This window comes from Chelmon rostratus, chromosome 7, assembly GCF_017976325.1.
Source record: "Chelmon rostratus isolate fCheRos1 chromosome 7, fCheRos1.pri, whole genome shotgun sequence".
In the NCBI taxonomy this organism is placed as follows: Eukaryota; Metazoa; Chordata; class Actinopteri; order Chaetodontiformes; family Chaetodontidae; genus Chelmon; species Chelmon rostratus.
In genome coordinates this window covers 13476273-13494397 of record NC_055664.1, presented here as the reverse complement: position 1 = coordinate 13494397, position 18125 = coordinate 13476273, and the positions used below count along the sequence as shown (strand labels likewise).

General features: G+C 41.6%; 1 protein-coding gene across 2 annotated transcripts in view; it reads right to left on the bottom strand.

Moving 5' to 3' along the window:
* gria4a (glutamate receptor, ionotropic, AMPA 4a) overlaps positions 1–18125 on the bottom strand; it is a 97163-nt gene that overhangs the window by 19798 nt on the left and 59240 nt on the right. For both annotated transcript variants that reach the window (XM_041940720.1, XM_041940719.1), the window contains exons 11-13: positions 11602–11808; positions 9560–9775; positions 8728–8888 (exon numbers count right to left, since the gene is read on the bottom strand). In XM_041940720.1, coding sequence (XP_041796654.1) covers positions 8728–8888; positions 9560–9775; positions 11602–11808 — 584 coding nt within the window. The remainder of the gene's footprint in view (positions 1–8727; positions 8889–9559; positions 9776–11601; positions 11809–18125) is intronic.

Genomic DNA, 18125 nt, shown 5'->3' with positions numbered 1-18125 from the left:
AGTAAAACATTGTTGACGCTGTTGATGTAAAGCAGCCAATGACTATTTATTTTTAATGTAATTTTAATGATAATATACTACTAAAGCTTGCCTTCCTCAGAATTACAAACACGATGATGATGATGATGACCATGTGAAGGAGAAAGAGGAAGAAAAGCACGGATGATATACATCATTTAAGGTCTCCATCGATGGACTGGAAAGGCACACTGTCGAATAAATGTAAAACTAGGGGGCGCCATCATGAAAATGTTTTCCTCAAAGGAGAACACAGGCAAAGTGATTCATAGAGAAGATATATTTGCTATAGCAGATGAGAAATAATGCAATTTCATTTAATTTAAATTCCACCTTATTGATCACTAGAGCACTATGTCGTCTGAATTTGACTCATTCTAGAGACAGTCCTCGGACCAGTGGGCAGCCACAATGGAGTGCTTGCTCTTATCATTCTTATCTGAATGATGAGAGTGCTCTGGTAACACTGTACTTGAATCCCCTCCCATTCAGCTTCCATTAGCAGTATAAGACACTGTAGTTGTAAGCACCAAGCAAACTTTGAGACACTGAATGATTGTTCTTTGAACGTCCAATCAAGACATCAAGGCATTTGCGTGTTTTTTATATTTGAAAAATGGGCCCAGGGTAATGCACATAACCAAAACCACATGATTCAGACCTGTTAAACAGGCAGGTTGCAGGTTTTGGAGCACTCTTGTGTTAGCGCTGTCATTCCAAACTGTATGAATGCTGCAGCCATCAACGCCAAACTGCTCTTCAAGCTGTATTTTGTTGAAAGTCATTTGCTTGGGAGATTAATTGCCTAGCTCCACAAATTGCAGATGAATGCATACAGTGCATTTGTATCTCTAATTTATTTAGGATAGTGACAAGATTACATTCGACTCATGCGGTTACCCAAAATAAATCACCTTCCACAGGCTTGAAAAATGAACCTGTAGTCAAAAAAAAATCTTCACTCCTCCTATACTGCCAACTTAAATTCTGGTAAATGTTTCAGAGTGAAAACTGATGCTGACTGAATAAATCACCGTGCAATCAAAGCTAGCAGATCACATCGTTAGAGGATGCTATACAGGAGTTTGTAATCTAAGACGGAAAACGGTTTTGTATTTCAGAGGACTTGAAAGAAAACTATCCAACTTAAGACAACGGGATTAACAACATGTCTATTTCTAAATGTGTGTTCCTTGATTTATTTATGTGTGTGTGTGTGTGTGTGTGTGTGTGTGTGGGTGGGGGGTATTAACCAGTGTCCTTGGCCTTGAAGTGGGGTTGGTGATATGGCCCTGTATCATGATTTTGTTGGAAATATTTTGTAACCAAACCACTTCCAAGTCATTATGATGATCATTTTCCTTACCATACTGAAATACCATACCGATATTATCATGAAGGATATGATGTGGCGAACCCCTAGCTGGGGAACATGTTTACCTACTGCAGGGAGGTCAATGGGGCATGGCTGAATGAGATGAGTTCATGTATAAGTGTGTGCAGGAATGCATGAGCACAAGCGCGCGTGTGGTTGTGAGCGCTGGCCTGTTTCATCGCCGGTCGGGTGTACTTCACGTGGGTGAGCTTCGGGGGTGCCGTCCTTGGTTCTTTATGTGACACGTCAGCGGGAGTGTGTTTGTGGCAGCGTCGCCTGTGCGTGCCATTGTGTTGCGCGGGTTGGTATGCAACAGGCGAGTCATTCTATAGCGGGCCATGTATCATCTATGATAGCCAACAGATTGCCTCCCCAATCCTCTGTGTGAAAGATTAATGGCATGCTGTTCCTCTCTCGCTTGCTCTCTCTCTCTCTCTCACACACACCATTCTGAGCTATACAATTTCCTCTCATCCAATACATCTGAATTTCCTCACCTCACAGAAGAAACTGTAATTTTTGGCTCCATGTGTGTTTGATCTTGCAAGTGCTTTTTATCCACTCTCATATGGACTAACGGAGGATAACGATGTTTCCTGTAGTTCAATCATCAACTTATTTCCTCATTGGCTGCGTACAAGAGTGACAGTAATCACAACCATCTTGGCAGAAAAACCTGTTAATACAATTGCCGTAACAACAGCTCACAAACACACACACACACGAACAAACGTGCCTATGCACAAACATATAAAAGCATTAAGTATGTTGACGCTGACACACACCACTGATGCCAGACATACCAATAACAACAAACCGAGCCGGGGCTGCGTAGTTGTTGAGTCTTTGAGTTTTTGTGTGCATACAGTCGGCTTAAATATTTATTTGAATTTGAAATTAATGCACATTCTGGCAATCTAAATAGCTTTTTGCTAAGTAGTCGCTTGCCCATATGCACTGTGAAACAGTTTTGCTTGCTGTAATTGTCCCTCCTGTTTATTCTGGCGTCAGCTTGATCTGTTTGTGTCCACAGACAGTGTTTCTGTGCTTTAGAGCGAGGAGAAGAATTTGGATGATGCCCACCTGATTTTTCCAACGCAGACCGTGGAAGCCTGATGTTGGCTTCAGATAAACTTTGGAATATATTTTTACACAGAAGAAAGACTGTGGATTTTGCCCCTCGTCACTAACTCTGGATGTTTGGAGGGAATCTCTTTAGGGCCAAGATGAACAGGAGAAACGAGTAGTTTTACGTGTTTTGTAAATTAACAACGCAGAAACGTGATACACGAAAGAAATCAGCTGGGTTTTTATGTTCCTCTTGTTGCAAGAAACATTATGACAACAAAATTTCAAATTACCGTGGACACATCAGACATCACGGGTGACATGCTTTCCATTTGATTATGCAAATTGTCAGCTTGTTAAAAACTAATTTCCTTGTTTGTTAAGACGTGCTGACAGGGAAAATCCAATGCTTTTCGCTGTTATCCAGTCGGGGAGCAAACAAGACGTGTTTCATCAAGTTACGGTGACAGACGTGCTTGCATACGTTGAGTCTGACAGCTACTCGTGTGTTTGATGTGCTGGGAAAGTGTCAATGTCTGATTTGTACAAAATCACCAACTGAAAGAAAAAATACAGATATAAATACAGACAAACGTCCTTTTCTTCCCCTTGTCTTTCTCCTCTTTCATCTCTCTCGCACACATGGGCTACAGGTGTGACGCAAAGTGAATCGACTGGCTGATTCAGACACGCGCAAAGACTCTACAGTAGATGGAGGTGGAATAAAGGGCGTGAAGGCAAACAGCCTCACATGAAAGAAAATCAGATTAATAGATTGGAGATTAGGTGCAGCAGGCAGATAATGAAAGGCATAATGAAATGAAATAATAACAGCGATCATAAAAGTGAAGCAGGAAAGATACGACACACCCGGAGAGAGAGATTATTCAGTAGATTTATAAGCTTTTACTGGTTGAAACTCATGAAGGCAGTCAGTCAGTGCGACTGGCTTCTAATCAGTGACCTTGAGACCAATCATTAATTAGTCAGTAAGCCTCGGTGCTCCACTGTAGTTAGTTAGTCAAAGCATTAGCTGGATCTGTTGCTACCATTAACTATTCAACACACCCACGGCCATGTACTCAATACTTACACATGACACTCACAGTGCTCTTACCCACACACACACACACACACACACAGTCACACACACACACTCTTGTGAGAAGAGAGCTGTAATTTCAGATGTTTATTGACACAGACAGATCTAATCCCTCTGAGATGTTCGCTGGTGATCAGTTTACCTCTCTCTCTCCTGCTCTTGCTCTTCCTCAGTGTGCACCCCGTCACTTTCCTGCCACTTATTCTTTTCTACTTTCTAAAAATTCCCATCCCATCACCTGACCGTCCATCACTCTGCCGGCACCCTTTCGTGCAGGGACCAGGCCAGGCGGCGACACTGCGAACCCGAGAAGCCCGTGCAGAAAGGTGACGGGTGCGTAGCGCAAATGCCATCCCAAGGTCACGATGACATCGCGTGTGAGTGTGTGTGAACGCGTCCGTCTGTGCCGCCAGCCATTACCTTCTGCTTGATCGGAGAGGTGATCGACGGAAAAACGAGTGCCTGGTGTTTGCAAGAGACGGGGAGAGAGGTGAAGCGTTTTCTATCACGGCCACACAGACATGCCACAAACACGTGTGCTTGTTATTTCTAGCCATGAAAATGTGAGTGACTAAGACGAGTGTTAGACTATAAAGCAACAGGAACAGACACAAGTGAAAAAGCAAAAAAAGAGGAGTTAAAGGCTGTGAAAAGAAAGGAAAAATGACAGATAGATAGAGAGATAGATAGATAGATAGATAGATAGATAGATAGATAGATAGATAGATAGATAGATAGATAGATAGATAGATAGATAGATAGATAGATAGATAGCAAAAGTGGGAGAGTTCAATAGGAGTGTGTGTTATACTGTGTCTCCCAGACTGCAGAGATGACTGCAGCAGGAAGAGAGGGACCCACACTGAATACCAATGGACCTACTATGGCAGCTCAATACACAATACACAACAGACACGGTCTCTCTCTCTCTCCCTCTCTCTCTCTCTCTCTCACACACATAAACACACACACACACTGCACAGTGTATAAAGTCAAAAAATCCGTGTGTAACACTGGACCAGTTGGTGAAAGGTGCTCGTAAGGGTTATAAGACGACACATAAATGAGACGGGAGAGATGTTTACTTTTAGATAGAAAAACACAAGTACAGCGGAAAACCAAACAGGCGGACTGCAAAGCATAAGAGGGATTCATTTGCATAAACAGATATCTCTGTCTTGATTTATTTTCCTAAATCGTGTTTTTGTCTCCGGGGGAATATCAATCAAACTGCTGTTGGGTTGGCATTCAACCAGCCATTGAGAAATCTCCTCCTGTGGTGGCTGCCTCCTTCCCTGTAGCTCCACAGTAAATGTCAACCTCCATGCTATGATCCCTACAAGTGGCAGGATGGATGAAATGGATAAAACCAGAACAAGCACCTCATGGTCCAGGCAGACAAGTGGAAGTTTTCTTAGACTTCTACGATGCTTCCTGATAGGGAGGACTAGCTGGTATTAATAATAGCAAGCCTCCCACAGGACTAATTAAATAAAATAGGTGATTCATTTGGACTTTAATGCTATCATTGAATTCAAACCCATATAATCTCAATTCGGTGGCTCATTTTGCATCACAACACCCCAGCACAGTGACTTACTTTTAGTTACATTCAATTCTTCACCACTTCGTCTACTGCTTTTAAGCAATTTACTCGATCACCGAAGCATACAGAACCTAAAGCTCCGCTAGTCCAGATTTCTATGTAAAATTATACGTGCCTTATTGGCCTAAATCAACACTTCACACAAAAGAACTGTTATGATCTGTAATTGAGACCCTGTGGATTTGATCTGTCAGTGAGCGGAGACACTAGCAAGAAACATCCCCCAGTTCTATTATGTATTCTCCTTTATGAGTGTGTTGTTTGTAGATATTGCTATCCAGCTCATAGTGGGCAAGTAAACTGAGAAAGTGAATATGCGAAGATGTCATGGTGTATTCTTAATGCAGTGACAAAAGTAAATGTTAAATATAGGGTATTTCATTTCGAAGGACGTGTGAAGGAGTCTTGTGATATGATAATGTCTTTGTCTTTGTTGGAGCTATATAGCACATGCTGTCAGGTGTGACTGAAGTTAGCATTATGACTTTGCCTGACTGCAAAGGTGAACAAGGGAGATGGGAGATTAAAGGAAATTTACTGAGGGGATAAAAAAAATGATATGACACGATGACAGGCATGACACGTCTCCTTTTTAAAGGGCTTGAGCGAGTGTTTCTGCAGAGCACAGTGCTGCAGTCAAGGCTCATCTATCGAATGGTTTTATGGTCTGGTCTGCAGGATGATTTCATTTCTAATGAACAGGTTGACTTTTTGACCCTTATCTCTTTATATTTTTCTCTTCTGGCGTAATCATAAATTGCATCATTACTGACGGTGGTTATGTGTGAATACGAAGACATCAGAGCATGTCAGTCAAGCCTCGTGACTCCCTGCGGCATAGACTAGAGAGCACACCTGGAGAGATTAGGGAGCAACTCACTGCAGTCAGCAGCTACAGGTGAATGCTGGGGCAAAGGTACGTTTAATAACATTATTTACATAATGTTATTAAACGTAAGCAGCATGATGATGACGATGATGATGCAATGATGCAGACAGTGAGAACGAGTGTGCTGCTTCACTCCCTTGTATTTTGTTTAATGTCAGAACCACTGAGAAACACTGATAAGTGTTGTTCAGGCAGCAGCACAACATTAACATATGACCAGCTGCTTATTTATAAGCAATCAATTATCGTTCATTTGGAGTCGTGTTTGTGGCCACCTGCCAAGCATAACTTCAACATCCACTCTCCTTTTAGCTCTGTTTCTGGTCTCCACCAGCTCCTGAGGGAAATATCTGCCTCTTTAGCTGCTAAATGCTCCACTAACTGTGTCTGCCTGCCGTTTGGTGCAGAGCATGTCCTCGCATGTCCCCATACTGTCAATATTCCAATTAAGAGCGGTGCATCCCCAAAGTTCTGTTCTGAGCACACCAGGGGTTGCACACCCCGATGCAAATCAGCAGTGTGTTTCCACCAATTTGCTCCCCGATCATCCCGGGAGCAGAGCCGCACCACTAAATACAGCTGTCCTACTAGTCCTTGCTATGGTCATGGGACTGACATTGTGATACATTAGACATCGTGATGAATTTAAATGAGAAATTATTACTACATGAACTGCCTTTATGAGAAATGCATCTCAGATTTAAGTTTGCACTGAGACCTCTTGTCTTGTGTGAAAATCCAGTAAATAACATGAAATGAAGGAGAGGAAGGAAAAGTATGTAAGTGACAGATTTCTCATTCTACAACTATAATCTGGCATTTAGAAGTGCGGTAATCCTGGCCTATGGAGGAGTTGTGCTATATTGGAGGCGACAGGGCCAGGTGATTTATACGACGAACACTGGCTTTATGTTAAGTATCACATTATCGCTATGACAGCTGTAGCTTATGCACACACATCTATACAAGCCCTGCGAGTGATGGAGACGTCTGCATGTGCGTGTTGGATCGTTGAGAAACTGCACACTGGGTGTTTTTCCTACATGTGTGTGTAAGCAATATAGCTGTGTGAAGTGTTTGCGTATTCGTGTGCACATCCTGTGTTTGTGTGTGTGTGTGTGTGTGTGTGTGTGTGTGTGTGTGTTTGTGTGTGTGTGTGCAGCTGGTGTGAGTGTTTTTTTTTTCTTCTCCATTTTGTGTGTTGGAGCTAGAATTGGCCCGTCAGTCACAGTAAAGAGTGGAGGAGTGGGAGACGACAGGTGTCGGGGAGCGGGGGAGAGAGGAAAAGAGAGAGCGTGAAAGAGAGGAGCTGAAGAGCGAAAGAGAGGAGGAAGAAAGTGAAGTTTGGGCAGCCAATGTAGAACTCTTGTTCTTTTCCCAACAGTGAAATGCTAATGGGAATGCAGTAGAAATGTCTGAGAGACACTCGGCTTAAAAGTGGGTGTAAAAGCAGAAGAAAAAAGTCCTTGAGATGTGAAAAAGATTGTTAAAGATTATATGTATGTCAGCGATATCTTGTTCTAGAGCCTGGACATGAATTGATGTTAATATTGAGAAGGGACTCCTGGGATTAAAGAAATCACCAGCCTTTTCACATATACTCACAATACTGAACATTGAAATTCTGAACACCTACAAGATAAACCCTAGGAATTCTTTTCTGCTGCGCAGGCAGTGATACGTTTTAGAGTAAAAGCTTTTAAAATATATGAGAGCAATAACAACAGTTTGTTTGGAAGAAAAAGAAAGTTAAAGAAAAAAATGCCTCCATTGAAGGTAAAACATCACACCGACGACAGGTCAAGACAAATAAGATTCTTGCACATCACCACATTAGGGACACTGTCCATTAAAGGGAACCTGAATTTGCAACTATTCGTGTTTGTCCTGCAGCACTCTACAGACCTCTGACCACTTCGTGTCCATGTCCACGCTAAAGTGAGAGTCTGTTTACATACTTGTTACCACTCTTTATTGTCTCAAGCGTGCATGAATCCTGTTCAACTGCTCGCACCTCTTCCTTCTTTTAGCTCATCATCTATCGCTATTTCCTATCTGCTGCTCCTTCTCTCCTTAGATTTGCTCCCTAAAGGTCCAGAGGATGAAGGCCATGAATATTTCACTAAACTGCATTCTCAGGTTATCAATAATAAAATGCCATATTCTTATAAATATTCTAAAAATACAGCCGGACTCTGCCTCTTCAGTGGGGAATTAAAAATTCATACACATCTAGCAAACTGCTAAATCTCCCACCATAGCAACACCCATATGTACATGACCGCTGGACGGTGTCCAGGTGTTTTCTTCCTCTCACTATTGTGTATCTTGCGCGTGTGCATGTTTGTGTGTATTTCTAGAACATCTTAAGCGTCTGTAACACGCTGTCTTGGAGAAGCAGGCCAGTTCACTGAAAGCCAGAAAAAGCGCTAAGAGAGGTGATTCACATTGTCAACAGTCTGAATCATCACAGCCAAATTCTAAAGGGCTCTAACATTACAGGCAGTTAGACAGACGTGTGCTTATCCTCAGGCCAGGCACACACGCTTATGAACACATCCTGAACACACTCAAGTACACAACTCAGTACTCAAATAATCTATTACTCTCTCAGTCTTATGCACACAGGCACACAATGCACTGTACAGCACCCCATTTCCCAGCCTCACCGTGGTGAGATGTCGCAGCCCTGTTGCATGAAGGCTCCCAGCGAGAACCACAGGGAGTTGAAGATGCCAAACTCATTGGGAGGTTGGTCAGTGGGGCCCAGCTCTGTTGTGCCTTCCTCTGGTTCCTCGGCATGCCACTCATAGGGGCTAAAGCGACTCACCTGAGACAGTGAAGGAAAAAAATGGTGTAGATGATTTGGAGGTCTATGAAGGAAATAAAACCCATGCAGGTACATCAATAAAGACAATAATAAAAACACATTCATTTCTTCTAATATAGATTGAGGGAAATGAGAAATATGTTCAGCAATGATCATAACAGCTAAACAACACGTACAGAAATATAGAGATCGCACGTCTTGTGATTTGTACAAGACAAAAATGTTTCCTTGAATGTGCAGACACTCAGAGGAGTTGATTGCTGACTGTGATTGAGTGTGATTACCTCTGTCCAATAGGACACCTTTAAGTAAGCTTTCTTTGACACACTGTTGAAGGGTTTTAATAATCCTTAAAACAAACATATATGTGTATATCAAGGTGCACCATTATTATAGCATCAGAAACTGGTATCCAGCAGTAAAAGCTGCCATGAAGAAAGTATCCTCTCCTCTATTTATGTCATTAAAATCGAGCCAACTGACTTCTGATCAGCAGGACAGACAGGGCACCGTGTGCTATAGCCCACGAGTCGAGAAATATTTTTAGCCTGTGAGCCAAATAAAAGATTCTATTCATCCCTAAACCCCAAGCTTTTAAAAAACTCTTCAAACTGTTAGAGCCCCTGCAATCCAACTCAAGTGCCGACTTCTAGTTTTTAACAAGCACTCACCAAAAACAGCACAACACTGACTCCAATGTAAGCGAACACTATGCACATCCAGATCTCGTAGGCCAGTGGGTCCAGGAAAGAGAAAACACCTGGTTTTGACTTCTGGGGCTTCTTGATCATGATGGAGATTCCCAGAGACATGAAGGGCTTCGAGAAGTCGATCACCTCTTCTCTCACCAGAGTGATGGTCAGCGGGGCTACGGCAATTTCTGCTTTCTGGGGAGGAAAGTTCTGTTCAGTTTAGTCAGTTCATTTGCAGCAACTTCATGTAAAACAGGTGAATTATGGTGAGCAGGAACTGCCTGTGAACCTCTTCCCCTGCAGATGGGGGAAGTCTGAGGACAAAAATAAAGAAGGGAGAGACAAAATTTGAAACACAAGGGGCTGGTAAAGTAGACAAGCACAGTAAAGGATCAGTGGAGTTTGAAGCAGGAGCAACATGAGGAAGGGAGTGAAGGAAATAAGGGAGGCATAAAGGGGGACTGGTACAGCTGGGGATAGAAAAAGGGGAGAGAGAGAAGGGTTGAAAGAGAGAGAGGAGGTAGAGGGAAAACCAGCAGAATGACAGAGAAGTAATTCATACGTGGGCATGAAAGTGACGCTGCCTGAATATAAATTAGTCTGCAAGGTCTCTCACACACACACAATCTGTAGAAGAGTCAAAAACATCATTCATTCAGCACACTGAGTATCTGTTTCTGAGTAGCGGCGTGTGTCTAAACAACGTCTGCAGTCTTAACTGAAAAAGAGGCTGCCATAGCAGCATCAAGTGTTCCCTCACTACAAGGAGTGAGGATGTTACAACGCAAGGGGAATGGACAGCAAAAGAAAGACAAGGAAGTCAGAAGGCATATGGAAAGAAAACAGGGGACAAGAGGGCAGAGGAATATCATAAAACCACAATAGTCTTCAGAAACAGGGATGAAGTAAATTGGAGACCGAAAGCCGGAGACAAAAGCACATGGCATGACAGAAATGGGAAGAAAGTCACAAAGATATATAGAAAGTAAAGGACAAATAGATGCTGAAATCTTTTAAATTTCTCTGCGTGGCAGAGGAGTCATCAGTGAGGACTGCGAGTGTTTGGAACAAATCAAACCCGATTAGTCAATGCAATGTTCTGGGGTGTCACCTTCCACTCCGCGGAGCCCGCAGGCTAATTAATTCTGCCGCTGCTCCGCAGCGACGTCTCCGCTTTCGCTCTTCCGCAAAGTGACGACTGACACGCTGATAAAGTTTGCATTGAGACAGCACTGCGAGATCTCGGCCCGTGCATCGGCGCCAATGGCATAATTAGCCAGCTTGCCAACAGCATGTCTGCAGGAAACCGACATGGCAGCTCAGGAGATGCTCAGCTGGAGATAAGTTTATATATTCCATAAACGATATTTGCGTGATAGGGTCACAATAGCAGGAGCACATAGTGTACTGGGTAATGCAATCAGTTCTGAAGACGCAGTGTATTGATAAAGTGTGGAAATTACCTGACTTAACTGCATTGAATCACTTAATCTATTGGTGAAATGATGGAAAATTAATTAACAAATAATGGCTTAATTGGATTTGATAATTAGTAGGAAAACTCATCTTTTTTCTCTGTGCTGTGCTCCCTCTTGTTTCCACGGGCTGAGTAAACATTTAACTGATGTCTATTTTGACATCTAGTTATCTCAGTTCTGTTATTGTTGTATTATCGCTCTTAATTCCTTCACCTCGGTCCTGTTGTTGTATTAACATTCTTACCTCTATGTTTGGGATACTGCATGTGTGTCTGCTGGTAAGCATAGCCTCATTGTTATTTTTCTATGTATTTTAACCTGAAAAGTGTGCCAGAGATGCTTTGGGTGAAACTATAAGCGCACTGAAGTTGAAGCCGAGCTGAGTTAAACTGAATAAACAATTTGAACACATCATCTTGGGATCTGAGAGCTTGTGATGGACATTCTCCACTGTTCTCTGGCATTACATAGACTAAACAATCAAAAGACTCGTAAACTGACAAGATGATCAATAAGATTCAAATATTTTCCAGTCAAACTCACCCCATACACAAGCTCTCCAACCATGCCGTTCCATATCTTCGTCTCTGGATCCCTCGCTCCGTATTTCCCATCCGGTACAATGGAGATCTTGTACTTGATCCCGATGTGTTTGGCGATCTCCGAAGCCAAGTCCACACAGTATCCCTCAAACTGGTCGTTGCCTTCATAAAGTTCCCAGTTCTTCTTCAGCATCACATAGGGACCCTCCTACAAAACCAGCATAAGGGGAGAAAGACACAACTGTTTGGAGGAAGAACATGACAGCAGGGATTTTTAAAAGACGAAAATGAAAACTTATCAAGAGGAGACAGCAGTTTGGTTGTAAACAGTGTACCAGGGGGAAATGCATGCCATACAAAGAAAAATGATACCAATGAAAATTATTCCTGGGGAAAAATATGGGTATATACATTTTCAAAAGAAACTTCCATTACTTTTTTTTTTATCATACACAAAGGGGCACAGCCCTATGAAATACACCAGTGCAATTCTGCAGACAGAATTCAATTCTCCTTTGACAAATTAAACTCCACACCAGCCTGTATGAAAGCAGATCTATTCTTTCACAATACATGAAGGACAGTAAAGTGAAATTAACACATTTTCATGCAGATCCATAGTGTTAAAGTTCTCATAGAAAAATAAACATGGGATAACAGCCACCCAAGATTTGATAGAAACAGCTGCACAGTTTATAAAATGGGAAAAATATTAGAGCTGTTTTTTTAAAAAAGAGGTAGCTGTGGTAGATCTTGTGTTTCTGACTTCTAGTGCCTTGTTTTATGCCTTCATCTGACTCGGAACGCCTCCACTGGGACCTGCACCTGACTCAGTGCAGCACTAATGCTGAGAGGCGAGAAATGAGAGGAAAAACACAGGGAGAGAGAGGAAGAAGAGAGGAAGACTGCTGCTTTGATATGTGCTGTAAGAGGTAGAATGGTTTCAGTGCATGTGCAGTTAACGAAGATGAAAGCAAACAGAGAGTTAAATAATGGTGGGTGCATTAAGCATGACACATAAAACACGAGCATGGTCACAGAGAAGCATGACATATTGTCACACCTGTGTGGGATATCAGGTATCGCAGAGAAAAGAAACACACACACACACACAGACACACACACACACACAAACACACACACACAGACTTATGAGTGACAGTGCATGCATCAGGAGCATTTGAGTTGTGGTATGATGCCTGAGGCTGCTCACCCTGTAATCCAACTGAAACCAAGCCTATTAAAACGCTATCAAACCCTTTTTAATCAAGGACTAATCTCATCTAATTAATCAAACAGGCTTTTATAATATCCAACACCGCCAGGCTGTGAAGCGGTTTATGAAGATCATAAAACACAATACGAAATGATAACATTTTTCGGATTGAATTCCTCACTCAGGAAATTGATTCACATCAAAAACAAGTGCATTTTAATCAAAGAGAATTGTTGACTGACATGTTTCAAATGGGGTCAAATGAGCAGAAAAATCACTCAGACACAGATTTGGGGGGAATCAACAGAACAGATCTTCAATCCAGGAAATTGATTTACAGAGAAAGGGAGTCTAGATCAGAAGCAAGCAGGAAGAGGGATTTAAAAAAGATCTTACAACGGACACTGAACTATACAAACATATCCTACAGCGGGAAGCTGGATTTATATGTTGATTCTCTTTCTCCTCAGTAAACAAAGAGCTGAAATAAAAACATTTCCTTGTGTACCTGTGTATGAGTGACAGGTATGATGTTGTCAAACGGTTACTCAATTGGCTACATGCATCCAGAATAAAAATGATTAACATACACTTACTTTTATTAAGTACATGTCCAATACTGTGGTTTATGACTAAATACCTTCAAAACTAATGATCATTACTATCAGCCTCAGCTGTACGGTGTGTTGTGTTGCACTGTACTGTGTTTAGCGCTAATTAGCAAATGTTAACATGCTAGCACACTTAGCTATTATGGCGAACATGAGGAAGGCTATATGTGCAAAACAGCAACATTCTATCGTTGTCATTGTTAGCATGTTAGCATTCTGATAAGAGCATTTAGCTCAAAGCACTGCTGCTGCAAATTACAGCCTCGCAGAGCCGCTAACATAAATACAGCCTCTTCCTGTTTCTAAATTTAAATGGAGTTCATCATCTTCTTCTACCTAGCAACTCAGTTTTCTTCCTGTTAAATGGTTTTGTACGTTTTAAAGGTCCAGTGTGTAGGATTTAGTGGTAAAAACTGCAGAAGCTCCTCTCTAGAGCCAGTGTTTGGTCCATTCTGGGCTACTGTAGAAACACGGTGGTGCAATACAGTGGAAGAGGACCCGCTCCCTCTGTAGCTCATTCTAAGTCAACAAACACACAACAATTATTAGTGATCTCAGGTGAATATACTCTAAAGAAAACATACTTATAGATATTATATTTTTCATTTCTGCCATAAGATTGCCCTAAATGCTCCACACTGGACCTTTAAAATGCACTGCTAAGTGTAAAGCCACAATTCCAGCAGTTGTCAAAAATGTACTGGGGGATGTTCATGTTGACTCCTTTGTGCATGAGCAAATAAGAACAATATAAAATTATAGAATAATCTTAGATTTACACATGAAAGGTTGAGAAACAAACACATTTTCAAAAAACAAAAAACACCCTATGCATTACATCATCACGTTTTGTACAAACCATTATTCAGTCACCAGTATACGATTTCTTAAAACAAAACACATTTTTTCCAAAAACCAACCATACAAATGAAAACTCACTTCTTAATTTCTGCTGAACATTTTTCCCAAACACTTTAGTTTCATCACCATCAACATCGTCATCCAATACGAAAAATGTCCCTGTTATGTACAATGTCAGAACATACAAAAACATTTCTCCTAAAATGTCATTATCAGGGACATTAGCAAGTCCTGAGGCGCTCATTCCATTGACTCAACATGAATCATAATGTTAATGAACAGCAAAACAGTTTCAAGTAAACTGCCTCTAACCGATCACCACAGCCATGAGGACTGCTCTGTAACAGGGATTAAGACTGGGAGAAAGGAAAATGTGAGCTGAAAAACAAAATTTAAAGGACAATACCTCGACTGTTACATCTTATTTACATTTTCACAATCATCTTGCTCTGCATAGCATATACTGAATGATTATATATTTCTACAATTCAATTTTTATTGTTTCGCAATCATAAACTTGATAATTTTCAACCAGGTGTGATATTAACTGCCCAGAAACACACTGACTGGGACATACATAAATGTGACGTTATAGCTTGTGAGGAAACATGTGACTGAAGGATTATTAAGTGGCAGAGAATGAATTTGGTGTATTTCTTCAGGTGATCGACATTAAAATGCCTGCAATGTGTTTTCTCCACTTCAGTGAAAATAACTCAATTTGACCCTAAAGACGACGACAAAACAGAAACTTTGTCCAACATTAAAGTAAAGCAGACTTGACAATGACAACAAGGGGATATTTGGTTATTTTTAAGCATGTTTAAAAGAGCAAATGATAGCAATGATGTAACCAGATGGGCATAATTATATTCATTAAAAGTCATTAAAACGCTGGAGCACGAGGCAAACTCATTCTGGAAGCGGCGAATCATAAATTCAACAATCTGGAACCACTGAAATTGAAACTTTAGGGCCAACTTTGTACAGACGTTGTTATCTATCTGCGTAATTTATAGAAAGAATTTATACTACAAACAGCAATCTTATTGACTGTTCTTCTTCAGCGATATTAAGGCAGCACACAACGCTTCCATTGTTTGTTTGTTTTTTACCTTTAGATAAAGCAATGCTAACTTTCCCTACTGTTTTCATTCTTTATCCTAAGCTAAGATAACCAACTGCTGGCTCAAGCTACATTATATTGGACAGACATGAGAGTGGTATCAATCTCCTTATTGAACTCTTGGCAAGAAAGCCAACAAATGTATATTCCCAAAAAGTTGGACTATACCTTTAAAAATATTCATTCAGAGATATAATTGTCTATAAGAAGCTTTTTGGTGGTGAGATCTTGTCGAAGTCCAGGAGGGTCAGAGGCACAAACAGGAGAACCAAACCAGGAGATCATCTTATTAGTGACCCTCCCTTGAAAAATGTTAAAAGGCTGCATTGCTTAAATCATTGAATCTCAAGGGGAACCGCTCACTTAATTTGTACAACCATCTCAGTTGCCTCCATCAAATTACCCTCATGTTAGAAGAGGGTCAAGTGCTTGATATCAGAGCAGGCTACTTAATTTTAGTTAAGAGTTAATTTACTATTATGCAAGCAACTACTAAGTGGGAGCTCTGCTAACAGTGTTTCCTTTTAAAGCCTCCTTTGTTTGTTATCAGTTTGCTCCAGACGCCTTTGTCTTGGTGTGAAGGTAGTATTGCCAACGCTGTGCGTGAGTGTGTTTGTGTGTGTGCGCTGGATGTTTGTGCCATCACGCAACACGGACCGTCAAGGAAAGGGAGTTGAAAAAGGGTGGAAATAAGAGCAAAGATCAGGAAGTTGAAAGGAAAAAAGAGGGAGGGCATAGTAAAGAAATCGGAGGAAATGCAGATGGAGAGAGGGATGTGGGGCGTGTTGGCTGCATAAAACTACAGAAGAAAGATGAAGGAGCAGATCAGAATACAAACAGATAGCTTCAGGGAGAATAGAGGATAGATAGGGACGGAAAAAGGGAAAGCATGAAAGACAGATAAAGTGACAAAGTGAAAAATGAGGAGGAAAAGAGGCAGAAAGCAAGAGAGAGGATAGGATGAAAAGACAGACATGAAGAGGGAAAATGGATGGGTGAAAGCGGGGGAACAGCTTTGTAGAAGCAAATGGTTGGGGCTGATAAGACATAAAACACTTCACACTGCAGCCAAAGAGGCAGACAGGGCTTGCTATGTAAGCCAGTTAGCCAGCCAGTGAGAGGAGGCACCCGACTGGACAGTCACCTTACTGTCCAGTCATTCATTCAGGCTGCCAACCAGACACTCGATCAGTTCAGCCTTTAAAAAGCCAGACCGTCCCACAAAGACAGTTAACCAGCCTGCGAGCTGTCCATTCATATGGCCAGAGAGGAGAGCCGTGCACTCAGTTAGTCACAGCCTGCTTCAGTCAGTCAGTCGGTCAGACAGTTCATTCATTCATTAATTAGTGCAATTACACTACATAATCATCTATCCAGTCACATATCAGGCCTGTGAGTCTGCATGATTATCTTACAGCTATTCAGCCATAAGGAGAGCGAGGCAGTTCAGCGATCAGTCAACCAGTAAACCAGTGGCCAATTGTCAGTCAGTCAGCTAGTACCCAGTCTATTAGTCACCTGCCAGTTAAACAGCTTTTCACTCTTAGTCAGCCAGCTACAAAGACAGTCACAAGCCAGTCAGTCCACCAGGTAACTAACCAGCCAGCCAAACACATGCCTTGTTGTCAGTGTAGCCAGTGATTCCACCTGTTCAGAGTCATCAGCCAGCCTCCACAATACTTTCTGTTAGTCGCTTTTCTGGCTGAACTAGTTACATATTTCTCCAAAGCCAACATTTTCAGACGCTTGCATATTTTGTCTTCTGTTTATGTAATTTGACCTACTTTATACGATCACATAAATTATGTATCTCCCTAATATCAATTTCCCATCTTCTGCCCTGCATATGAGGGCCCTGCATCATGACAAGGAGCCCTGTGGGGTATCAACATTGACCTTTCATTTATGAGCACGCCGTGGGACGAAAGTTTGACAGGGACTGGACCACACTGCTTTCTTCAAGGCTGCGTGTGCTTCTGTGCTTTTTGATGATCCATCCGTCATCAAAAATACATCAAAAGGCAACTTTCATTTATTTTTCATCGTGTAATTTTATATGAAAGCTAATTAGACATACAAATAACTAAAAAAGCATTTTGCATGCTGCGTTGACTGAGGCCAAAGCAAAAGCATAAACAATAGATTGTCATATCCTCAGGGACTATGTTAACAAGTACAGCAAGTACTTAAAGGCAAATGACAACAGGCTTAACAATCAATCCCCATCAATGCACTTTGCTCACACAGGTTGTTTTAAATATGTATTTCTTACAGTGTAAGGGCTTATGTGCATGTAAGAATAGTTTTCAGGGTGGCTGCAAGGCTAGGTGCATATAAACTACTAGAAGGGACATCCCTTCTAATTTTTCAGTTGGATAGTGATAATGCCAGTATCAGTATCATTAATTGGAGTTGTGCTTTTGGACAACATTTAATCTCACACCTTTAGTTTTTGTGTTGAAAAAACAGGTCCAATGCTACTGTGAAAATTATAGACAAGTTCAAACATTCGGTGTGGGGATCACTGGTGCTTCAAGGGCCCCTAGTGTTGAACACCTTCCCTTTCAGGTGCTGAGCTCTCAGAGAAGCTGAAATACAGTAGAGGAAAGTTGACCAAGTAAGCATGACTGAGTGGATTTACAGAGTGAGGGAGATGAGGATGGAGGCAGGGTGGTAGCAAAAGGACATAAGGACCCGTCCACGAATCACCC